General features: G+C 38.5%; 1 protein-coding gene across 1 annotated transcript in view; it reads right to left on the reverse strand.

Annotated features, from left to right (window-relative positions):
* STXBP4 (syntaxin binding protein 4) overlaps nucleotides 1-20,243 on the reverse strand; it is a 186,704-nt gene that overhangs the window by 17,675 nt on the left and 148,786 nt on the right. Inside the window, exon 15 of the mRNA XM_037810123.1 lies at nucleotides 8,796-8,853. Coding sequence (XP_037666051.1) covers nucleotides 8,796-8,853 — 58 coding nt within the window. The remainder of the gene's footprint in view (nucleotides 1-8,795; nucleotides 8,854-20,243) is intronic.

The raw sequence follows: 20,243 nt of genomic DNA on the forward strand, positions 1-20,243 counted from the left end.
GTATTTATAGAAGATCCAGAGCAAGTTGTCTCAGGCTCATAAGCAATGCAACCTCTCTGCTCCTACCACAGGGCTTTGGACTGGCTGGACAGTGGCAGAACTGAGGCTCTGGCTACTGGTTTCTGTTTACAGCTGTGAAAATATTGTCATTTAAAAACTCCTTAATCGGCAAATAGCAATGATATAAAATAAAGGAAGGGAGGGGGAACTAATGTCCGTTAAGCACTCACCATGTGCCAGTATTTTGCCAGGGGCTTTACAACCCTCATTTCATTTGATCCTCAAACAATCCTGGGAGATAGTAATTATTGTCCTTGGTTTTTGGATGGGAAAAGGGAGTAGAGAGAATTGAAATAATGTGCCAAGGTCACACTCAAAAGTGGTGATGTGAACACTGGAACCCAGGTCTGCCTGATTCTAAAGCCCATATGTTTTCTTCTCACTGATTGCTTCCCCAAACTGCCAACAACTGCATTCAGTCATTTGATAAATATTTGTTCAGTCCCTATGCATACCAGATACCATATCTAATCGATGGTTATAGTATTGAAATCCAAACTAGTGGTTTCAATACCTTACAGCTTATTCACAGCTAAGAAGTGTTTGGGGGAAAAATAATAAAATGGTTCATATTTTCCTCTTGGCTTCTCATGATAGTCTCATTAAGAAAGAAATCCTCAGGATTCTCGTAGATGCAAAAGACAGTGAGGAGCCTACACACATTCTCCTTTCCTGGGCTGAAGTTAGTTGCTTGGAAATTGCTCTGGCACCTCATCAAGAGAGTCTTCGACCTTATTAGTCTGTCAGTGGACATTTCCTAACTCACTGAAGAGAATGAATTAAAGCAGCCAAATTAATGAGGCTTTCAGAGGAGGACTTTTGACAGTGTCCACTAAAGTAGAGCTAAAATAATCTGTCAAGGATTTAGGAGAAGCTTTTTATTTCCAATCCAGAAACCATCCCTTCCATCCAGCCTCCTCTCTCCACTCTCTCTTATTTCTAATTACATTAGAATGACCTAAGATAGATTCTATTTGCAAAATCAGGTTACAGCCTAAGAAATCATAATGTCAAAGTCTTCTCTTTTATGTTTTCTATTTTTAATTTATTTTATAAATGAAAAGATATGATGTAACATAAGCTTTTAATTAATAGTGTAGAATAGGCTAACAATTACCAATATTTATTCATATATAGGTTATGATCACAGTCTTTCCTACCTGGGAACAACCTAACAGGCTGTCTTGCCACAAATTCAATCATTCAGGGACTTAAATGAACTGTGAATGGAGAGGAATGAGAAAAATAGGCCTAGCAGAATTATGCTTCATGGTCATAAAAGGCAAGTTCTTAAATACTGTACATCTCATCAGAACATTCTGTGGGGAGGGGGTTGTCATTGTTTCCTGTGCTCTACATAACCCATTCATCTTGGCAGAGCTCTTGTGCTAGCAATATGCTCTAGAAGACCAAGGATTGTAAAGGTGTGGCGTGTGTCTTACCTGCCACTGTTTTATTCAGAAATCATATAGACACCCTTGGGCCCACTGATATGCATTTGTTCTAAGTATAATATTCCCTATGTAACAGAGAACAGATTTGATAACATGAGAAGTGATCTCTTAGATTTTAGGATCTAAGACGAAGGCATATTAACCCAAATGGATGCATGGAGAATTATAAGCTAAGTTTAAGCAGCTTTTAACAAGAAATGATTATGATCTAGTTGAAAATCACCAACAGTGTAAATTAATGTTCAAAGCAAGTGTCTGATAATAAGTTTATATAGATACATGGATCATGTAGATATACTGTTTACATGTATATTTATACATACATTGTGAAAGCATTGTGGTAGGCAGCTCTAGAACGGCCCCGATGGTCCTACCCACTGGTGATCACACCCTGTGTCGTCCCCTCCCACACTGTACAGGGTTGGTCTCTGTCCAATAGCATATGGCAGAAGTGATGGTATGCCACTCTGGAGATTAGGCATAGAAGACTACGGCTCCCATCTTGGGGTTTCTCTCCCTCTCTCTCTCTCCCCACCCCACACACGGCCCTCATCACTTGGTGTTGGAGAAGCCAGCTGCCACATTGTGAGCAGCTCTGTGAAGAGGCCCATGACGTGGTGAGGAGCTGCAGCCTCCTGCCAGCAGCCATCTGAGTGAATCTTCCAGCCCCACTAAGCCACTCTTCAATTCCCAACCCTGGCTAAGCCCCTGCAACCTCCTAGATTCCTGACCCTCTGAAACTTGCTGTTTTAAGCTACAAAGTGTTTGGGAAATTTATAACACAGCAATAGATAATAATAAAGGCACAATCATCAGTCACAGTGAATATGAATTTTTCAATAGAGAGGTAAAACAGTATGATGAAAACAATGTAGTAGCTATGTCTCCCTTTTAATATTTAAACTCATTTTTACTAAAACAACTTTCATAAAAATTTCATTAAATTATATAATATATAAACTCTATGAACTCTCATTCAAACATCAAGATAACTTACATTTTGTTAGTAAACCTAAGGAAGGTGCAACTTTCTGTCTAAGGAGAAAATAAGAATAATTTCCTTTGAAGGCAAAGACACACAAACACAGACGTATTAAGAGAAAGTAAGCAAGCCCCATCTACATGCATATATGCATAAATACATTGGTGTGTGTGTATATGTGCATATATATATATATATATATAGACATGTGTATATATACATACAATTTGTGTATACATACACAGATACACATACACATATTCAGACAAGTGTATTTGTGAATTCTATGAAACTGGCTCTGGCAATGCAAACACTTTGATTAAATTTGTTGACACCATGTAAAATGCTTTCTTTTCTTACATCAGAATTTAAAGTTCAGTAGATTATTACAAAGTATTGTAGATATGTTAATAAGCATGTGGGTGGACAGGAATATTCGGCGAGGGCTATGTTAGTCGGGACATTCTTGAGACAGCACTGAAAGTTGTGCTCATCCCCTTGCCTGAAGCTTGGCTTCCAGGAGATGAAACAATTTATTTGCTGGGAAGGCAGTAACAGATGTCAGTTTCAGGAAAGAAATTACATGTATACGGACCGACCATTATCTCATCCTGTGTTCTGGGATGGTGATTTTAGTCACTGTTCCTTTCTAATTAGAGATGAGAAATGCAATGTCCTGAGCGTTTGCCACTTGTTATTTCTTGCCTCCCAAATATTCACCTGGCAAACAAACCACTCCCACCTCAAAAGCTAACAGAGGATATCCAATTTCAAAATTTTGGTTGAAGTAGAGGGAGGATGAAAATTAAAAAAGCAAAAACTATAGATCTAAAAAAGACACATAAGCTTCATATATGACATAAGAAGCTTGCTTATGCAGATATTGCTTATCTAGCAACATTGCCAATCTGAACACAGCCCAGAGTCAAGAAATAACCACTATCAAAATATCAGAGCAAGGAGAGGGAGTGGAGAGGGAAACTTTGCCAAGAGTGCCTGCTTTGCGCCAGGTGCTGAGCCAAGCTCTTTACATACATAAGCTCATTCATGCTGGGCAGGAACACTATGAAGTGCTAATATTCTTTCCATTTTATAAATGAAGAAACTGAGCAGAAGTTAAGTAAATGTGTCCAAGGTCATTCAACTATTCCATGGAGTCACCAGCATTTAAACCCAATTTCTCTGAGTCCAAAGCCCATGTTCTTTTTTTCTCTACCCTAGATCACCTTCTATAATCAAATCCTCTTGTACTAAAACATTTATGTACTTACTTTCAGAAGAACCCTTTTAGATCCACAATCTGGGACTATTTACATGCAGTTCAAATTAACCTGATTATCTGGTGTCCTGTCCTCTCCAAGTAAGAAACCCCAGGGGAGGAGAGTACAGGGTATGTGGAGGGAAAAATGGAGAATGTGATGAGGGGATAGACAGGCAGGTTGAAGCAGTGGAAAATGACAGCTGTATCTCTACAGTAGCCTATACACCTCAATATTTCCTGGCAGAACTCACTTTATTATAGTATAATAATTGATATTGATACCAACTTCATTTGGAAACTTCACTATAATAAAGTAGAGAAGTACATACACTTATATTAAGTAAGTCTTCCATAAAGAATAATTAAAGTACATCGTGGTGCTTGAATAGGGTTAAATTCTAACAAAAACATTAACTCATGTACAGCACCCCATTCTTCCGTGAGGCTGAGCAGAGGAAGTACTGGTATATTGTCACGTTTTCTTATCTTTACTATTTGAGGAGATAACTACTTATTCTTAGAACTAATTTTCTATACAGCTATTTAAAAATGGATAAAAATAGAGAGCTCTACCTAAACCAAGATCTGTTTACAATGTCTTTCTTATCAGACATAAAAATACTACATAAAAATAAGGGGATGAAAGTGGTGAAGCATGGGTGTGTGTGTGGGGGGTGGATTTGAAGTCAGACAACCCTGCGTTTGGATATTGGCTCCTCAGTTGTACTACTGTGTGGCAGTTTCTCCAGTGGTGAGACAGTGATACCCACCATACCTTTTAGGGAAACAAATTTATCTTACCTCTTTTTTTGCTTTCTTTACAGTCAGGATGAGTCAGGATTAAGGAAGAGAAATGATGGGTTTCCAAAACCACGGTTTGGGATATATTTTCTAGGAATGGAGCCCATGTGACTGTATAAATGTAGTGTCTCCTTCTGTTTCTTCCCCAGGGCCTGCCTTTCTCTTCTCTCGTCTCTCCCTGTGGTGCTGGTCCAACACTATTATCACAGTCTGTGAAGGACGCTGGCTTAAGCCAGCTGGGGACCAGGCAGTGGGACAGACTCTCTCTCTGGCTAGCCATCTATCTCTTGCTCCTTTTTATTCTTTCCTTCCTTCTTTCTTTTTTTTTTTTTTTTTTTTTTAGTGCAGGTAAGAGTGCTCTTAAATCTCCTTCTCTCACACAACACAGCTAGGTTTCTGATATATTGAACTTCGGGTTAGGATACACTGACAGATAGCTAGGCTTAGGTAAATGAGTTCCCTACAGGGTCCAGAATCATTTACTAATATTTTTCAAAGGCTTCTGAGTTCAGAACTCTAGTTAATAATGAATGCTAGTTTGGTTTGTCTTCCTTTGATCATGCATTCTTGGGGGGTACCTAAGACAGGCATGGCTGAGGGCAGAGAGTGGCCACCATCATCATGATCACATCCTAAGAAGGACCAAATACACATGGCCAGTGACATCTACCTTGTACATTGTTGAGAGTAAATGATACAATGCACAGAAAAATATTTCTATCATATGTCTGGTATATAGCTGATGCTCAATAAGTGTTCATTTCCCTTCCCCGTTATCTTTTATTACCTACAAAGTTAATATGAAGGGAAGCTAGAAACCCAATGCAAATTTGAATGTGGCTTTTGTTTTTCTTGCCATCCCTACAGTACAGTGATTCAAATCTTCCAGGAACTAAATATAGTGAACACAGCATATTAGCGTGCAACTCTTTCAGAAGAGGTATGATTCTGGAAATGAACAGTGTGTTGTTGCTAAATGTAACCTGTGCATGGCACCGCTAGATCCTATGCTCCAAAATCCCCCTTCTTCTTCACATGTTAGAAATTACACCTTTGCTTTACCATTTACTTTTTTAGAAAAAACCAGCAAAAAAAAAAATACACTGTGAAAGTATGTTGCTGACTTTATCCCTAGTTTTTCCTTTAATCTCTTCAAACTATTGCATTCTCAGTCTTTTTAATAGTCATATAATTTTGCATGTTTTTTTTTTTTTTTCACCACAATGTAAAAGGTTTCTCCATGTTGCAAATTAATGACTATGCAGTGGGCATTTACTGGGTTAGAAGTCTATGCTAGGCGTTTAACATTTAACAACTCTTTTAGGTAGGAGACAGTCCCCTCATTTCATGCTGACAGAACTGAGGTTAAGAGAGAGGTAGTAGCCCATGTAAAGTCACAGAGGCCGAGAACCCCAAATGTAGATATTGCTTTGGAAAATATTTGCATATTTGAAAGGACAACAAGGACACATCTCCTTTTTCCTCCTAAAGTGCATAGCAAGTATAACTTACTAAAAAGGACATATGGGAGTTTCTTGCCATCTTAGAAATCTGTTTGGGTTCCCCTTTGTGCTCTTGTAGTGTCAACTTGGACATGAGTTAGCCAGAACAAGGTGGAAGCATATCAGACTGCCTTGGCGGGGGTAAAACCATCCAGTCTAACAGCTAGTAAATTTATTCTTCCTGAAGTTTTCAAAGAAGGGTCTCTATCAGCCACAGTCTAGTATAATTAGAAAGGACCTTGGAGGCAGAGGTTTGGATACTAACTCTGATGGTGATTTAGTAGCTGTTGATTTTTTGGCAACTACTCAAGGCTCTTTTTCTTCACCTGTAAAACAGGGAAAATGATAAAGTACACATCTCATTCATTCTTTTTTAAATTTTTAAATGTGAATGCATGAAAGTGTAAAATAAGTCATTTCATACCCAAAATTAGGATTAATTTATTTGTGTTGTATTCTGTTTAGCTTTGCAGAGTTAGACTGATCAATGTATACTGATCTCTGAATTTTCCTCTTTTAGCTTCTGGTTAGCATGGTCAGCTGTCCTTGAGTTAGCAGGGGTCTCTAGGAGTCTTTTAGGGAAGTCCCCATGCCTGGCACAGTGCTTACTGCTCCTGGCCATTCTCAGGAATGAAGGAACAAGATGACAGCAGCTCATGGAACTGGAGTCCTTACCCCTTAGAAAGGAGTGGAGCTGTCAGGGCAAGGTTAAGAGCAGGTTCTCATAAACAATCCAGGACCTCATGATGGTGCAAACAAGATTCCCCACTGCAGCACTTAACAAGTCTTTGGTGATGAGAAAGAGGGATTACCTATACAAATAAAGACCCTGGCTGGCCACCAAATCCCATTTTAACTGCACATCTCCCATCTGAAATTTATTAGGACAACTAATGAGTGGTGAAGTCAGTCCTCAGAACTTTGATACAAGTTAGTGTGGGGGGTCCTCTGCCCAATGTGCACGGAAGAGCCAATTCTGTGACAGTAGGGTTTCAAAGAGAGAAAGAGTTTATTGCCAAGCACCAAGCAAGGAGATCAGAAGGCCTGCAGTCCTTAAATTTGTCTCCCCAAACTGGAGAAACCTTCAGTGTTTTATAGTATTCAAATGGCAGGCAGGCTTATGATAATGAACAAGGTGGTTTGAGATGTCACAGTTAGAGATGGTCTAGTTACTAAGCATGCGCAGATTGACTACTGTGCATGTCAGGCAGGCCAACTCGGGTCAGAACTAGCTTGGTCTAGCAAGATAGCTGAGGAATTGGGGTGGTCAGTTTTGGACTGGCTTGTGTTACTTCACTGATAAACCTTCAAGGGTATATGTGCAGGAGCACCAGACTCCAGGGGGCTATGTGTAAGAGCTCCCAGACTTTGAGGGACCACATGCCAGGGCACCAGACTTCAGGGCTATAAAATAAGATAAGGGGATACAAGTGGGGCCAGTCATAGAGTTGTCCTGTTACTGTCCAGTTACAAGGTAAAGATTATGCAGTTACAAAACATAGCACCAGCATTAGAGAAATCAGGCATCTGGGTTACAGTTACAGGTATTGGCTTTTGGCTACTACAAAAGGTTACCATACATCGAGGCTATAGTTCAGTGAGCTATAACAGTTATTGGCTTTTATTTTTGATATCAGAAGTTTAGTAAGTGCCTAAAATACAATTTAGTGGACTAAACATATTTGTTAATTTTTCAGTTACAACTTCTGTCCCTTACTCCTTTTGTAGAGTTGGGAGTCAGCATTTAAATGGCCCAAATGTAAAAAATGTAAACTGGTAACAAGTCCTCTGAGTGCACAGGGTGATTTCATCTCATTGTTCCCATCCCAGTTTTGTCCTTGTTGCTGTTTTCATTTGCTGCTGGGTACTTGTCCAAGGAGTCTGCCTTAGGTCAACTTTTCGGTAGACACTTGTCTCATCTGTAACAGTATTTATGCCTCTAGTGCCACTGTCTTTTCCTTGGTCCTGTTTTTAAGTCTGGTCTTCAAAAGTCTGTCTGGGTTCCTCCTGCTTCCCTAACTGGTGTCTTCTTCAAAATAAATCTACTCACTGTCAATTCTGTGTTCACTTCTGCTAAGTCTTTGCTTTCAGCCCAAGTTAATACCATGGACCTGGGTTGTACACATCTCAAAGGGTTGTTCTGAGAATCCACTGAGATAAGGTTTGCTCATATACTGTTCCATTTATCTCTTTAGCTATTTATTGTCTCTTTCCTTACCCTATGCAAATTTCATATCATGAGACTAGACTGTATATTTCACCACTGTATTTCTGATGCATGGAACATTGCCTGGCAAACAGCAAGTGCTCAAAAAATATTTGCTGAGTGAATGAGCTATGCACATTGTAAAGCATTAAAAATGTTAATCACTAATAGTATTAAGAAGTTTTAAGACATACAAAATGGATTTTTTCATTAAATATTATCTTTTCATGAATATTAATACCATTAGCCAGCAAGTAGTTTCAAGCAGTCAACATTTAAGTTAAAATGATGGGTCTTTCCAAATTTTTGGTGTTTCCCTTGAAACTATTACTAGGTGTGTTTTTTTCCCCAAATGATATTTGACAATAGCATTTAAGTCACATGAAATGAGATGGTGAGGCTTTGTTTCTTGTTACTAATTTTTGTAACCTCTAAGAAGGTTTCTTAGTTTTGCTGATTATTCTGCAACTTCTAGGTTCTCTCCAGATGTGAAGAAAACTGCTTACTTGGTTGAGATGCTTGTACTTACTTGATGAAGTACTTGATTCCATCTGCTGTGTAAGCTTCCTCCCACCCGTAAGGTAGACCTAGAGTGAAAGGAAATAAAAAAATACACTTAATAAGATAATAAAGATAACTTTATTTTCTGTACACAAACCTTCCACATCTTTACAATTATTTTAGTACATTTCTTGTACAAAATGACTTTCTAGAAAGAGGAATTAAGACAATTTGGGATGAGCTTTCATACTCAGCATCTTTGGAATACAATAAATAAGTCTTTGAACAGTTAACAATCTGCTTTAGTTGCAATAACTGGATTATGACTCGTCATTTACATGCAGTGAATATTTTTGTCAGCAGGATTCAAGCGAAACTTTTTTAGTGCAGTGGATGGTTTTTGCCTGGAGGCAGAAGGATGGGCAAGATGACCTCTGCTTGTCTATTCTGGTTCAAAGTTTTTTTAATCGGACCTCTTTGCATTCTTTTATTCAGCTCCACAGGGAGTGGATGCATGAATGCCAGATCTGCAGGGGTTGGAAAGTAGCTTTTGGACAACAAAAGATTCCTTATAAGTTTGAAAGTTTAACAAAGTGATTTACAATGGATTGTGGTATTTTACTTTGTTAATTAAGAATTTTGTGCACTAAACCCAAAAAGCCAAACAATTTGCTAAGCTTAGCTTCCATTTCTATAATGGGATTGAGAATAGTTAGTTAGCTATAAAGAGATGCAAACTGGAGGAAGCAAGCAATTATTTGGCCATATTTCTGTAAATGAGTACATTTTTGTCCTCATCATAGCAAGAGAACAGCCCCATGTTGAGGCAGTCGCATTCTCTTATATCCCAGTTATGGGTGTTACCCTCCAGAGCACAGTGGCTCCCACCCCTCCTCTCCATCTCTGAGTACTGCTAAGGATTTTAATTGACCTTTTGGATCAGCTTATCATGGCCCCTTTGATGGGTGGAAACTACATTAACGGCTAAAGAACAGGCTCCATGGCTCAGGTAGCCTGCTTCTTTGGAAAGTAACTGAGCTGTAGTGACCCAATGATTTCCATTCCTCCAAATCTCAGCAAGGGGCACAGCGAAGGTGCAGGAACAGAAACTGTTTGAATGAAATAAAACCTTACCCTATCACCATTCGCTTCCCAGAGAACATTGAGAAGCAGCTCTTTGGATGTTGATTTCATAATTAAGGGGAACAATGCTTTATTTTATATTTATTTCCAGTCTTTTAGCACAGTTGTATAATATAAGACTGGGGGCAAAAAAATTCCCTATCTCCTTCATATATTAACATGGGCTACATAAATGTTTCTTTTTTCTCTTAATGAATAGGTGTTTCTATTCTAAGGAGAATATAAGCACTTCTGTGAACTCAGCATAAGCAAATGACTGGCTTCTTAAAAACCCCTGGAATGACACAGTACAGACGTCTCTTCTAGTATCTGGAGCCAGTACGTGCTTAGCCGTATAGGCCATGAAAACTGCTGCCGTGCGGTTGAAGTAGATTTATTTTCTTCCTTCACACTTCCTACATCTTGGTTACTGACCACTTCCTTTATCACTGACTGACAACTCACCTGCAGGGAAGAATCTGATGACTCTTCATAACAACCTTGCTCTCATGATAAAAATGCTCAGAAATACCAGGATTTCTGATCAATTAAACGAAGACAGCTAAAAACTAAGTAGAAGCTTAGTAGAAGGCTATTCTAACGTGACTGCGGTTTTTGTCTCCTCAGTGACTTGTCGACCTGTACAATTATATCTGTGTTTCTAATTTATATCACAGATACTTTTAATGTAAAGGAGAAATAATATACAGGTTAAAGACGGTATCTTTACTCATCCTTAGGATCACTTGAAAATCAAGATAAACATTTGGGATCCCACCTATCCTGTGTTGTCGGAATAGAATTCATGCTCTGATTTTTTTCTTAGTTATTGAACAAGGACTACAACTTCACAACAGATTTATTAAAGGTTCTACTAATTCATATACATTTAAGTAAAAATTGTTATTCAATGTCTGTAGACATAAAGATAGCCTTCTGTGTTAATAATATATATAGCCTACTTGAGGATAAATTTTCTGTGAAAATATAAGCATTATTTTTAGAAGATTGAATGGTTTTTGATTTTCATGCAGTTAATACAGACTTGAAGACTAAACTGAGAACAATTAATCTCTCAGCAATAGTCCAGTGATAGAAAACACAATCACTGTCTAATTATAAACTGAAACACAATGTATTAATGAACCAAATATCCTACTTTTTAAAAAGGGGCACTTTTAATTTCCACAAGCTTATATGATTGTGATGGATTCAGTTTTTCATGAGTAAAGGTTTTCATTTCTTCACATTAAGTGATTTGGTCATAATTATATATTTTCTAGATACTGTTCAATAATCACTATTGTTCCAAGGCATTACAATATTTCTACATTTTCCATCTTTGTACCTGTAAACATATAATGCTCCTCTTTTTTCTTTTCTTTCCATATTTATTTTATAACTGTTATGACAACTATTACCACCTGACATGGTTTCTGATTGGAAGTGTTTGTCTATGAACCCTCACATGACATTCTTCCCATTAGAGATCATCTGTTTTCAACCAACAACTTCATGGTGATGACCCTCAAATCCATATGAGCTTCTTGTCAAAGTAAGAATCTTGCACATATTCAAGTTAGAATATTAGTTGTCACCTAAAACTCAACATTTCTAAAATCAAATTCATCACCTTTCCATCAAAATTGTTTCCCTTCCAATTTCCCAGTCTATTCATGTACCAAGATTCTTTGTCATATTTGACCCAGTGATTCAATCATGGAATATTTACTGAACATTTGTTATGAGTTCAGCATTTTGCTTGGTGCTAACTATACACTGATAAACAAAATACACATGGACTTTGATTTTTGTGGAGCTTAGAAAGCAATCAGAAATACATAATTAAAAAAGAAATAAGTACTATGAAGAAAAAGTATTGAACACCATGCAAGAGTAACTCATATCACAAAGGTTAAACTCCCCTGTACATAAAATTAAACTCCTGAAAACCAATAAGAAAAATATCAAAAAAAAAACACACCAAATAACAAAATGAACAAAGCATGTGGAACAGTCAGGATACAGGAAAGGAAACACAAATGCACTTAAACATGTGAAAATAAGCTTAAATTCACTCCTAAAAAGAGAGGTACAAATTAAACTATTCTGAGATGCTGTGTTCATCTATCAAATTAGCAGAGATTAAAAAGTTCAGTAAGACAATGTGGGGAGGGTGTGAAAAGACAGCCATTTTCATACAGTTGGGAGTATACATTGGTGACACACATATGGGGTGAAATGTCATTCTCAAAAATTGGCATTTATTGAGTGGGTTACATGCTAGACACTTAGGTACTGTATCTGTGTTACCGCTTCTAATCCTCACAACAATTCCATGAGAGTACTGTTATTACCCCATTTTACAAGCGAGGGAACGGAGGTACAGAAAAGGTTAAATAACTTGCCCAAGGTTATTCAGCTAGGTGATGGCACAGCCCAGATTCTTTACCACTATGCTCAACTGTCTCCATGTACTGTGTAATCCAGCAATTCTTCTAGGAACTTATCCCATAGATATACTTTATGTACAAGATTGTAAATTATAAAAATGAAAGACTGGAAAATAATCTAAGTAACAATCAATGGTGACTGATTAAATAGAGTATACCTAGATAACGAAATATTATTCAGCTGAAAATATTATTCAATTTACCATTTTGGATAATGCTGATCTCTGGGAGGAGTTGGCATTATGGAGAAATAAACATGAAGGAAGAACACACCAGGCAGCATGCAGAGCAGGTGCAAAGGCTCTGGGGTGGGACAGCTTGGCACATTTGAGGAATTGAGAGAAGATCCGTGCTACTGGAGCACAATAAGCGAGGGAAGGGGGAGGCGATATGAGATTTAGCTGGAGAGAGAGGCAGGGAACTCATTGTGCAGGGCTTTGTAGGCCATGTTAAAACTTTTTGGAAAAAATTCTTAAGTCAAGCAGATCTGCTTCTGTTTAAGATGAAGAAAACCACAAGAGAAGTTGTTTCACGTTAATAATGAGAAAAAGCTGGATGTTTTTGAGCTTCTTGGTGAGTTGCAGTCATAAGGCAACCAGGTGAACTGAATTCCAAAGGGTTTCAAGCCCCTCTGAGGAGAGATGGGACATGCGGACTATTTCAACTTTGGGCAGAGCACGGGAAGAAGAGGTGTCACTATAAAAGTGGGTATTGGGGATTGAATCATATACTCCACAGTACATGGATCTTAATCTGGATTTCTGTGGGTGTGAACCCACTTGTAAACAGGATCTTTTGAAGATGTTATTATTAGCTGAGGTGTGGCCAAGTTAAATCAGGGTGGGTCTTAATCTGCGTGACTGGAGGCCCTATAAAGAGAGGAAATTTAGACACAGTCAGTGAAGCTTGAAGTCAGAAGAAACCAGTAGAAGCCAGAGCGGAGAGAGAGACCACCATGTAATGGAAGGCTACATCACCAGAAGGCAACCGACCCAAGCACGGCCTTGCCAATATCTTGATTTTGGATTTCTGGTCTTCAAAACTGTGAGACAATTAATGCTTGTAGTTTAAGCCAACCCACTGTAAGGTATTTGTCCTAGCAACTCTGGCAAGCTGAGACAGTGGGTAAGAAGAGAACTGAAATTGTAACAATTTTTAAGGCCTGATTGTGGGCTAGCGTGATAGTTTAGAATCCCAGAAGTCCCAGATATACAGAGTCTGCTCTCCCTCAACAGCTCCTTGCAGTGGGCCTCCACCTGGTCCTCCAGAGAAAGAGCTGGGGTCAGGCAGGAGTCCTGAGAGGGTCCCCTGGGTGGTGCAGGCTCGGGCAGGGCCTGCAAAGGTTTGGTGTGGAGCAGAAGTGAACCCATCCATGCTCTGGGTCCTGAATGGGTTACAAGGTGGTCATCAACTGCTGTTGGGGACAGGCATTAAAACTGCAGGTTCCCCAGACCCTTGTCCGATAGGATGTAAAAGCTGTTTGCTGCTGGGGAGGAGCAAAGAACACATCTGTACCCTGGGCAGGACCCTGCTCTGACATGAGGCAAAAGCCATTTGCTCCTGGGAGAAGAGCAAGAAACCGTCACACCTGAGTCCCTGCCAGGACTCCAGGAAAAGACTGGCCATCTTTGGAAGAGGAGTAGAAAAACTGATCTCCTCACTCTGCAAGGATGCTAGATAAAAAGCCATCTGCTGCTGTGTGGTTGTGTGTATGACAGTGTTGCAGGCAGGAAACATGTTCAAAACCAGGATCCTGCACTAATATAGAGCAGAGATTGGCTTCCACAGGGAGAAGGGCAGGAAACCCGCCTGAGCAATAGATGCTGCAAGTGACTAAGAGATAGGGTTATTTGCTACTGAGGAAGGACAGGAAGGCTGAGAAAATACTACTCCTGAGACTCAGGTAGACAGGGCCTGCTAAAACAGACTGGAGTAGGAAAACCAAGAACTTCCCTCCCACCATCCTACTCCCCACACTCCCCATAAGCCTTCACTGAGTAACAAGCAACAGCAGTCTACTGCTGGGGGAGGGCAAGAGTGCAGACAGTAAACACCCATTGTGGCGCTGTTGTGTACAGCCTGCTGACACCTGAGGATGGAGATGGAATAGTGAGAAAAAAAAACAACAAACTCACCAACACTCCAGACCTCACGGACTAAGTGCAAGACTGTAGCAGACCACCACTGGAGGAATTTGAAACCTGTAATGCACTGACGGTTACTATGGAAACAAGGAAAGGCAAACCCAGCTCGGTCAAAAATGATTTCAAAACCATCTCCCCAAATGAACTGTCCAGCAGAAAAAGAGACATGCCCATTTCTGAATTTAAATATCATTTATTTCAGCCTCTATAGTTTTTTACCCTTAATGTTCAGCATTTGGTAAAAAATTATGACACAGTGAAAAGTGACTCCTGAGAATTGGACTGCATGAAATACCCTGCTGGCCTGGCAGAATTCAACGCATCAGAAAATCTGAAAAAGAATCTTCTCATTTAAGACTGAAATATAACTACCATCCTATAATGAGACTGGGTTTACAGCTCCTCCCTTGTACGGGAACAGGTGAACAAGCCCCAACCCGTATTGGGGTATGCTGTGTATGATGGTTTAGGGTGGCTGAACAGCAGAAGCGGTAAGGTAGACCATGTTGCCCCTGTCCGTACAGAATAACTTGATGGAATTCATGATGTGGGGTGGCTAACCCCCAAATTGTGTAATTATATTATTAAATTACTAAACAATAGTCTTTTCCACTGGCAAAATATCTCCAACCTACATGGGGCATATCCTTTTCCTAACGGATGTCTATGGACCTATGGGCAATATGGTTGGCCCTATTTACCCTGTAACTGGACAGGATGTTGTATATGGGGTCAGCCCTATGTCCCCACTGCCTTATATGACTCTTTACCCCATTCTCCTAGTAACTGGGAAATGGTTAAAGCTAGATATAGAATAATACACACTCCCTGGTGCTATTATCCTTTAGTCATTCTTGCACCAGGTGGAGCTGCAATAGTTACTGAAAAACATGTGGCAGCTTTAGCCAATCACACTGCCCAAGCACTTAATGAGTCCAAAATAGGTATATCCTTGCTGAATGAAGAAACCACACAGCTTAGAAAGGTAGTTTTACAGAATAGAATGGCCTTAGATATCCCCAGTGCAGCACAGTGCAGAACCTGTGCCTTAATGTGCAGTGCTGCGTAAATATTCCTGACCATTCGCACAATGTTTCACAAGTTTGAAATCATGTGCAAGAACACATACATAATACTGCTCAATTATCAGTAGACCCCTCGTCTAAATGATTACATTCCCTTTTTTGGTCATGGTGGCATCTCTTTGTGGGGTTATCTCTGTGTGGGGGACTTCAGTTGTTCTTCAGTGGTCTCTTATAGTGTTCTTGTGGAATATGGATGCAATGTCTGTCCTATGGTCAATGTAGTCTGCTGCATAGGGGCGGACTGTGGGGACCCAGGGCTCAGGCACCCTCCTCTTGACTGAGACAAATGTTAAGTCATCAGACCTCCCTGGGGCAGGGTGGGGGGGAATGTGTCCTAAACAAAGCAATGAAACTTCCCTCCCTTGATCATTGTTGATAATAAATTTCCACACTGCTGTGTCACAAGACCCTGCCGAAAATGCTGTTCTCACACCCTATGCAATGTCTTTGTCCTAACCCTTATAAACCATCCCCTGGCACGGCCTGCTCTTTGCGGGGCACTAACTTCCATCTTTCCTTGGCCAGCTACCACCAAGAAGAATCATCACCTGTCAGTAAGTCCTATTAAACCCATGTTTAACTAAACAAACAAACAAACAAACAAACAAAACATGACACATAGAAAAGCAAGAAAAGGAAAAGGTCCACTGCCAAAAGATAAAGATGTCAACAGAACCAGATCCAGAGTTATACCAGATGCTGGACTTTAAAACAACTATAATTAATGCATTAAAGATCTGGTGGAATCTAGTGAATTTTGGGTGTATAATTGTAGCACTGCATTTATCTGCTTCAATATATTATGCAGAAGGTGGATGAATGAGTTTATTGAGGCATGGAGCGTTGTTTAATGCTGTGATGGAGGAGAGAGGGCCAAATAACTTGAAGGAATATGTAAGAATGATTGGAATGACTGTAATAATGGACTACAGACTCTAAACTGAGTGGGAAGAGAAATAAGAACAGTAATGGAGGCTGAAGATAGAGAAAATAAGAGGTAGGTCTGACATGAGATCTTAATGAGGGCAGTAAACCATGTTGTGGGGTTATTTAAACAAGTGAGCTGGAAAAATGGGAGGTATGAGTGAGAAGATGGATGTTTAAACCAATTTCTACTGAGGCCACAGTTTGTGTTGGGAGTGGAGGATCACAGCACAGTGGAATACAGGGGCACTGGCAAAAATGAGCTGGAAGGTGAAGGTGATGGAATCCTGCAGGATGACAGCAGCTTGGGTGGGGAAAAATATGAAGAATTGAGAATTTTGAGGATAAAATAGAGAGAGGCTATTGTTAAGCTCCAATATACTTAACATTTAGTATCTGTTATCATTGGGGGAGGAGAAAGGAAGGGAGGGGAGGAAAGATCTAATTCACAATTAATAAGGCTTCACTAAAGAATATAACCTCCATTACATAATGGAATTTTCACTCGATTTGCAGTCAGAAAATCTGAGTATTATGTAAAGTTCCCCAATTACAAATTGAATAACTATGGGAAACTAATAATCTTGCTGAATGTCAACTTTCTCATCTATACAGTAGTGATGAAAAGAATACCGTTTACCCTGCCTGGGTATCATGAAACTCTTATTAGTTAATATATACCTGTTCAATGATACACAAATGGAGACAATTATTAATAACAGTAAGGAAAATAACTCCTTCTTCATTGCTTATCTCCATTAAAGGATAGATGTATTTTTCTTCAGTCCTTTACTAGAAACAGGAATTTATATAGTCTCTGTTTCACCCATTATAATATACAGCAAAAGAATAAAAGAAACCAGCAGAACACTTGAACCCTCACCCAGTGGAATGCTGGCAAATGTTTAACAACTGGCTCTCCAGGAAAAAAAAAATCCCCAATTTGTAGCATTTGCTGATTTCTGTGATGTAAATTCTCACCATGACTGATTTCAAACTACTAACGTGATGTCGCTGAATGTAGAGTTGAGCAGAGATGTGCGTTAGCACACCATTATATATTTGTATTTCAACCATACAAATACAACAGACACAAATGATGTCAAGAACATAGATAATAGTAAATGTAGGAAAATAATTAGAAAGTGGTGAGTTTCAAGTTTTTAATATAATTGATTGAATTTTAACTAAATATTTTAATTTTTAATAATGACTGTTAGCAACCAACTCACAAAATGATTGCCCACCAATACTAGCCAGTTCCAGTATACCACTGTGGACACCCATCTCTTAGCTCCTTGGTCCTACGAGACAGGAGGTTCCAAAAGAAAAAAAGAATAGAAACACTATCTTGTTCACTAGGTGATTACACAAAACTGCTGTTAGCCTTTTAAGATGCAGGGAATAGCCCTAACAATAAACTATGTATTTAACAGATGTTTATATTTTATATTATTAACTCATTGAGTCCTCAGAACAGCCATATAATATAGGTACTAACATTAACCTCATTTTACAAAAAGAGGAAACCGAGGGATAAAGAAGTTAAGCAACTTGCCCAAGATAAATGGTGATAAAATGGTGCAGTCATGATTTGAACCCAAGTAATCTGGTGCTAGAGGTTATGCTTTTAACCACTGTTGTGCTGCTTATATTTCCCTAACTCCTGCTTGCAATGTCTATGATCAATATTTTAAAATGATCAAATGATATTTTTGCCTAACATGTTGAGGGACAAAAAAGAAAACAACACCCAGCATCTCAACTTCTCCATTATTACCCAGAGTAATGCTCCTTTAAAAGGAGCTGAAATACTTTTTGGCTGAAACACAAAGCAGTCTATTTTAGAGACATTTTATGTTAGATTTATGACTGTACACGTTAATTTGTAGGTCTGAACTGCAGTGCCAATTTTAAAAGAACTACTAGTTAATTTTCCTGTGAAAAAGGAATCTACTATACAGGCTGATGGTTGTGATCTATAAATAACCAAACAATGCAGTATTTTAAATATAAAAATAATTTCTAAGGAATTATTTCTAAAAAAGAAACTATATGGATTTTCTGAATTGTGCTTTAAACACTCCTTAAAATTAGACTTGTGTAAATGCTGTATTAACAGACATTATTTTGGACCTGAGACTTAATGTTTTTCCCACTTTGTTGCACATATCATCATTCGCCTATATATATATATATATATATATATATATATATATATATATATATATATATATCAAACTGTGGGAAACATTCATATAGTTTGCATGTATCAAATTCAAAAGTTAAAAATGTTAATTGAATTGAATATGAGTAATTTTAGTTAGAAGTTATTCACTCAGCAAGGTAAAAGCTGTAACAAATTAAATCAACACTGTGGCAAAAGTATCCCTGCAGGTTATTTGGTGGTCCATGGTCCTTTTTTTTTTAAAATTCAATTTTACTGAGATTGTTCACATACCATACAGTCATCCAAAGATCCAAAGTGCACAATCAATTGCCCACGGTACGATCACACAGCTGTGCATCCATCACCACAGTTAAATTTTTTTTTCAATTTTTAGGGCATTTTTGTTATTCCAGGAAAGAAATAAAGACATAAAAGAAAACTCAATTCTCCCATACCCCTAACCACCCCTCCTCCATTACTCACCCATAGTATTGGCATAGTACATTTGTTACTGTTGAGGAAAGAATGTTAAAATACTACTAACTGTAGTATGTAGTTTGCAATAGGTGTATTCCCCCCCCATATCCCCCTCTATTATTAACTTCTAGTTATCGTGTCATACATTTGTTCTAGTTTGTGAAAGAGATTTCTGATATTTATACAGTTAATCAGGGGCATTGTCCACCACACAATTCACTGTTTTATACATTCTCTTTCCTTCTGGTGACAAACGTGACTCTAAGCTTCCCCTTTCTACCACATTCACACACCATTCAGCACTGTTAGTTATTCTCACTATAATGTGCTACTGTCAGCTCTGTCAATTTCCAAACACTTAACTTCAACCTAGTTGAACATTCTGCTCATAATAAGCAACTGCTCCCCATTCTTTAGCCTCATTCTAAAGATTATGTCTAAAGACATTTATATTTCATGTCTATGAGTTTACATATTATAATTAGTTCATATCAGTGAGACCATACAATATTTGTCCTTATGTGTCTGACTTATTTCACTCAATATAGTGCCCTCAAGGTTTCTTCATCAACGTGTTTTTTTTTAAAGACGGTTTTGTTCACCTTCCATACATTCTGTCCTAAGTAAACAATTGATGGTTCTCTGTATAATCACGTATTTATGCATTCACCACCATCACTACCATATCTATATAAAGACATTGCCATTTCTTCCAAAAAGAAGAAGAGTCATAGAAGGTAGAGAGACAAAAGAAAAAGAAAAACAGAGAAAAAAAAATGACAGCTAAAAAGCAACAAAAAGAAAGATAGAATTAAACTAAAGTACAATAAAAGAGTCAGACAGCATCACCAATGCCAAGAGTCCCAAACCCCTCCCTTATGTCCCCTTCTTATAGGCATTTAGCTTTGGTACATTGCCTTTATTACATTAAAGGAAGTATAATACAATGTTTCTGTTAACTATTGTCTCTAGTTTGCATTGACTGTATTTTTCCGCCGATACCACCCCATTTTTAACACCTTGCAAGGCTGACATTCATTTGTTCTACCTCATGTAAAAACATATTTGTACATTTTATCACAATTGTTGAGCACTCTAGGT

The sequence above is a fragment of the Choloepus didactylus genome, chromosome 18 (genome assembly GCF_015220235.1).
Source record: "Choloepus didactylus isolate mChoDid1 chromosome 18, mChoDid1.pri, whole genome shotgun sequence".
Classification (NCBI taxonomy): Eukaryota; Metazoa; Chordata; class Mammalia; order Pilosa; family Megalonychidae; genus Choloepus; species Choloepus didactylus.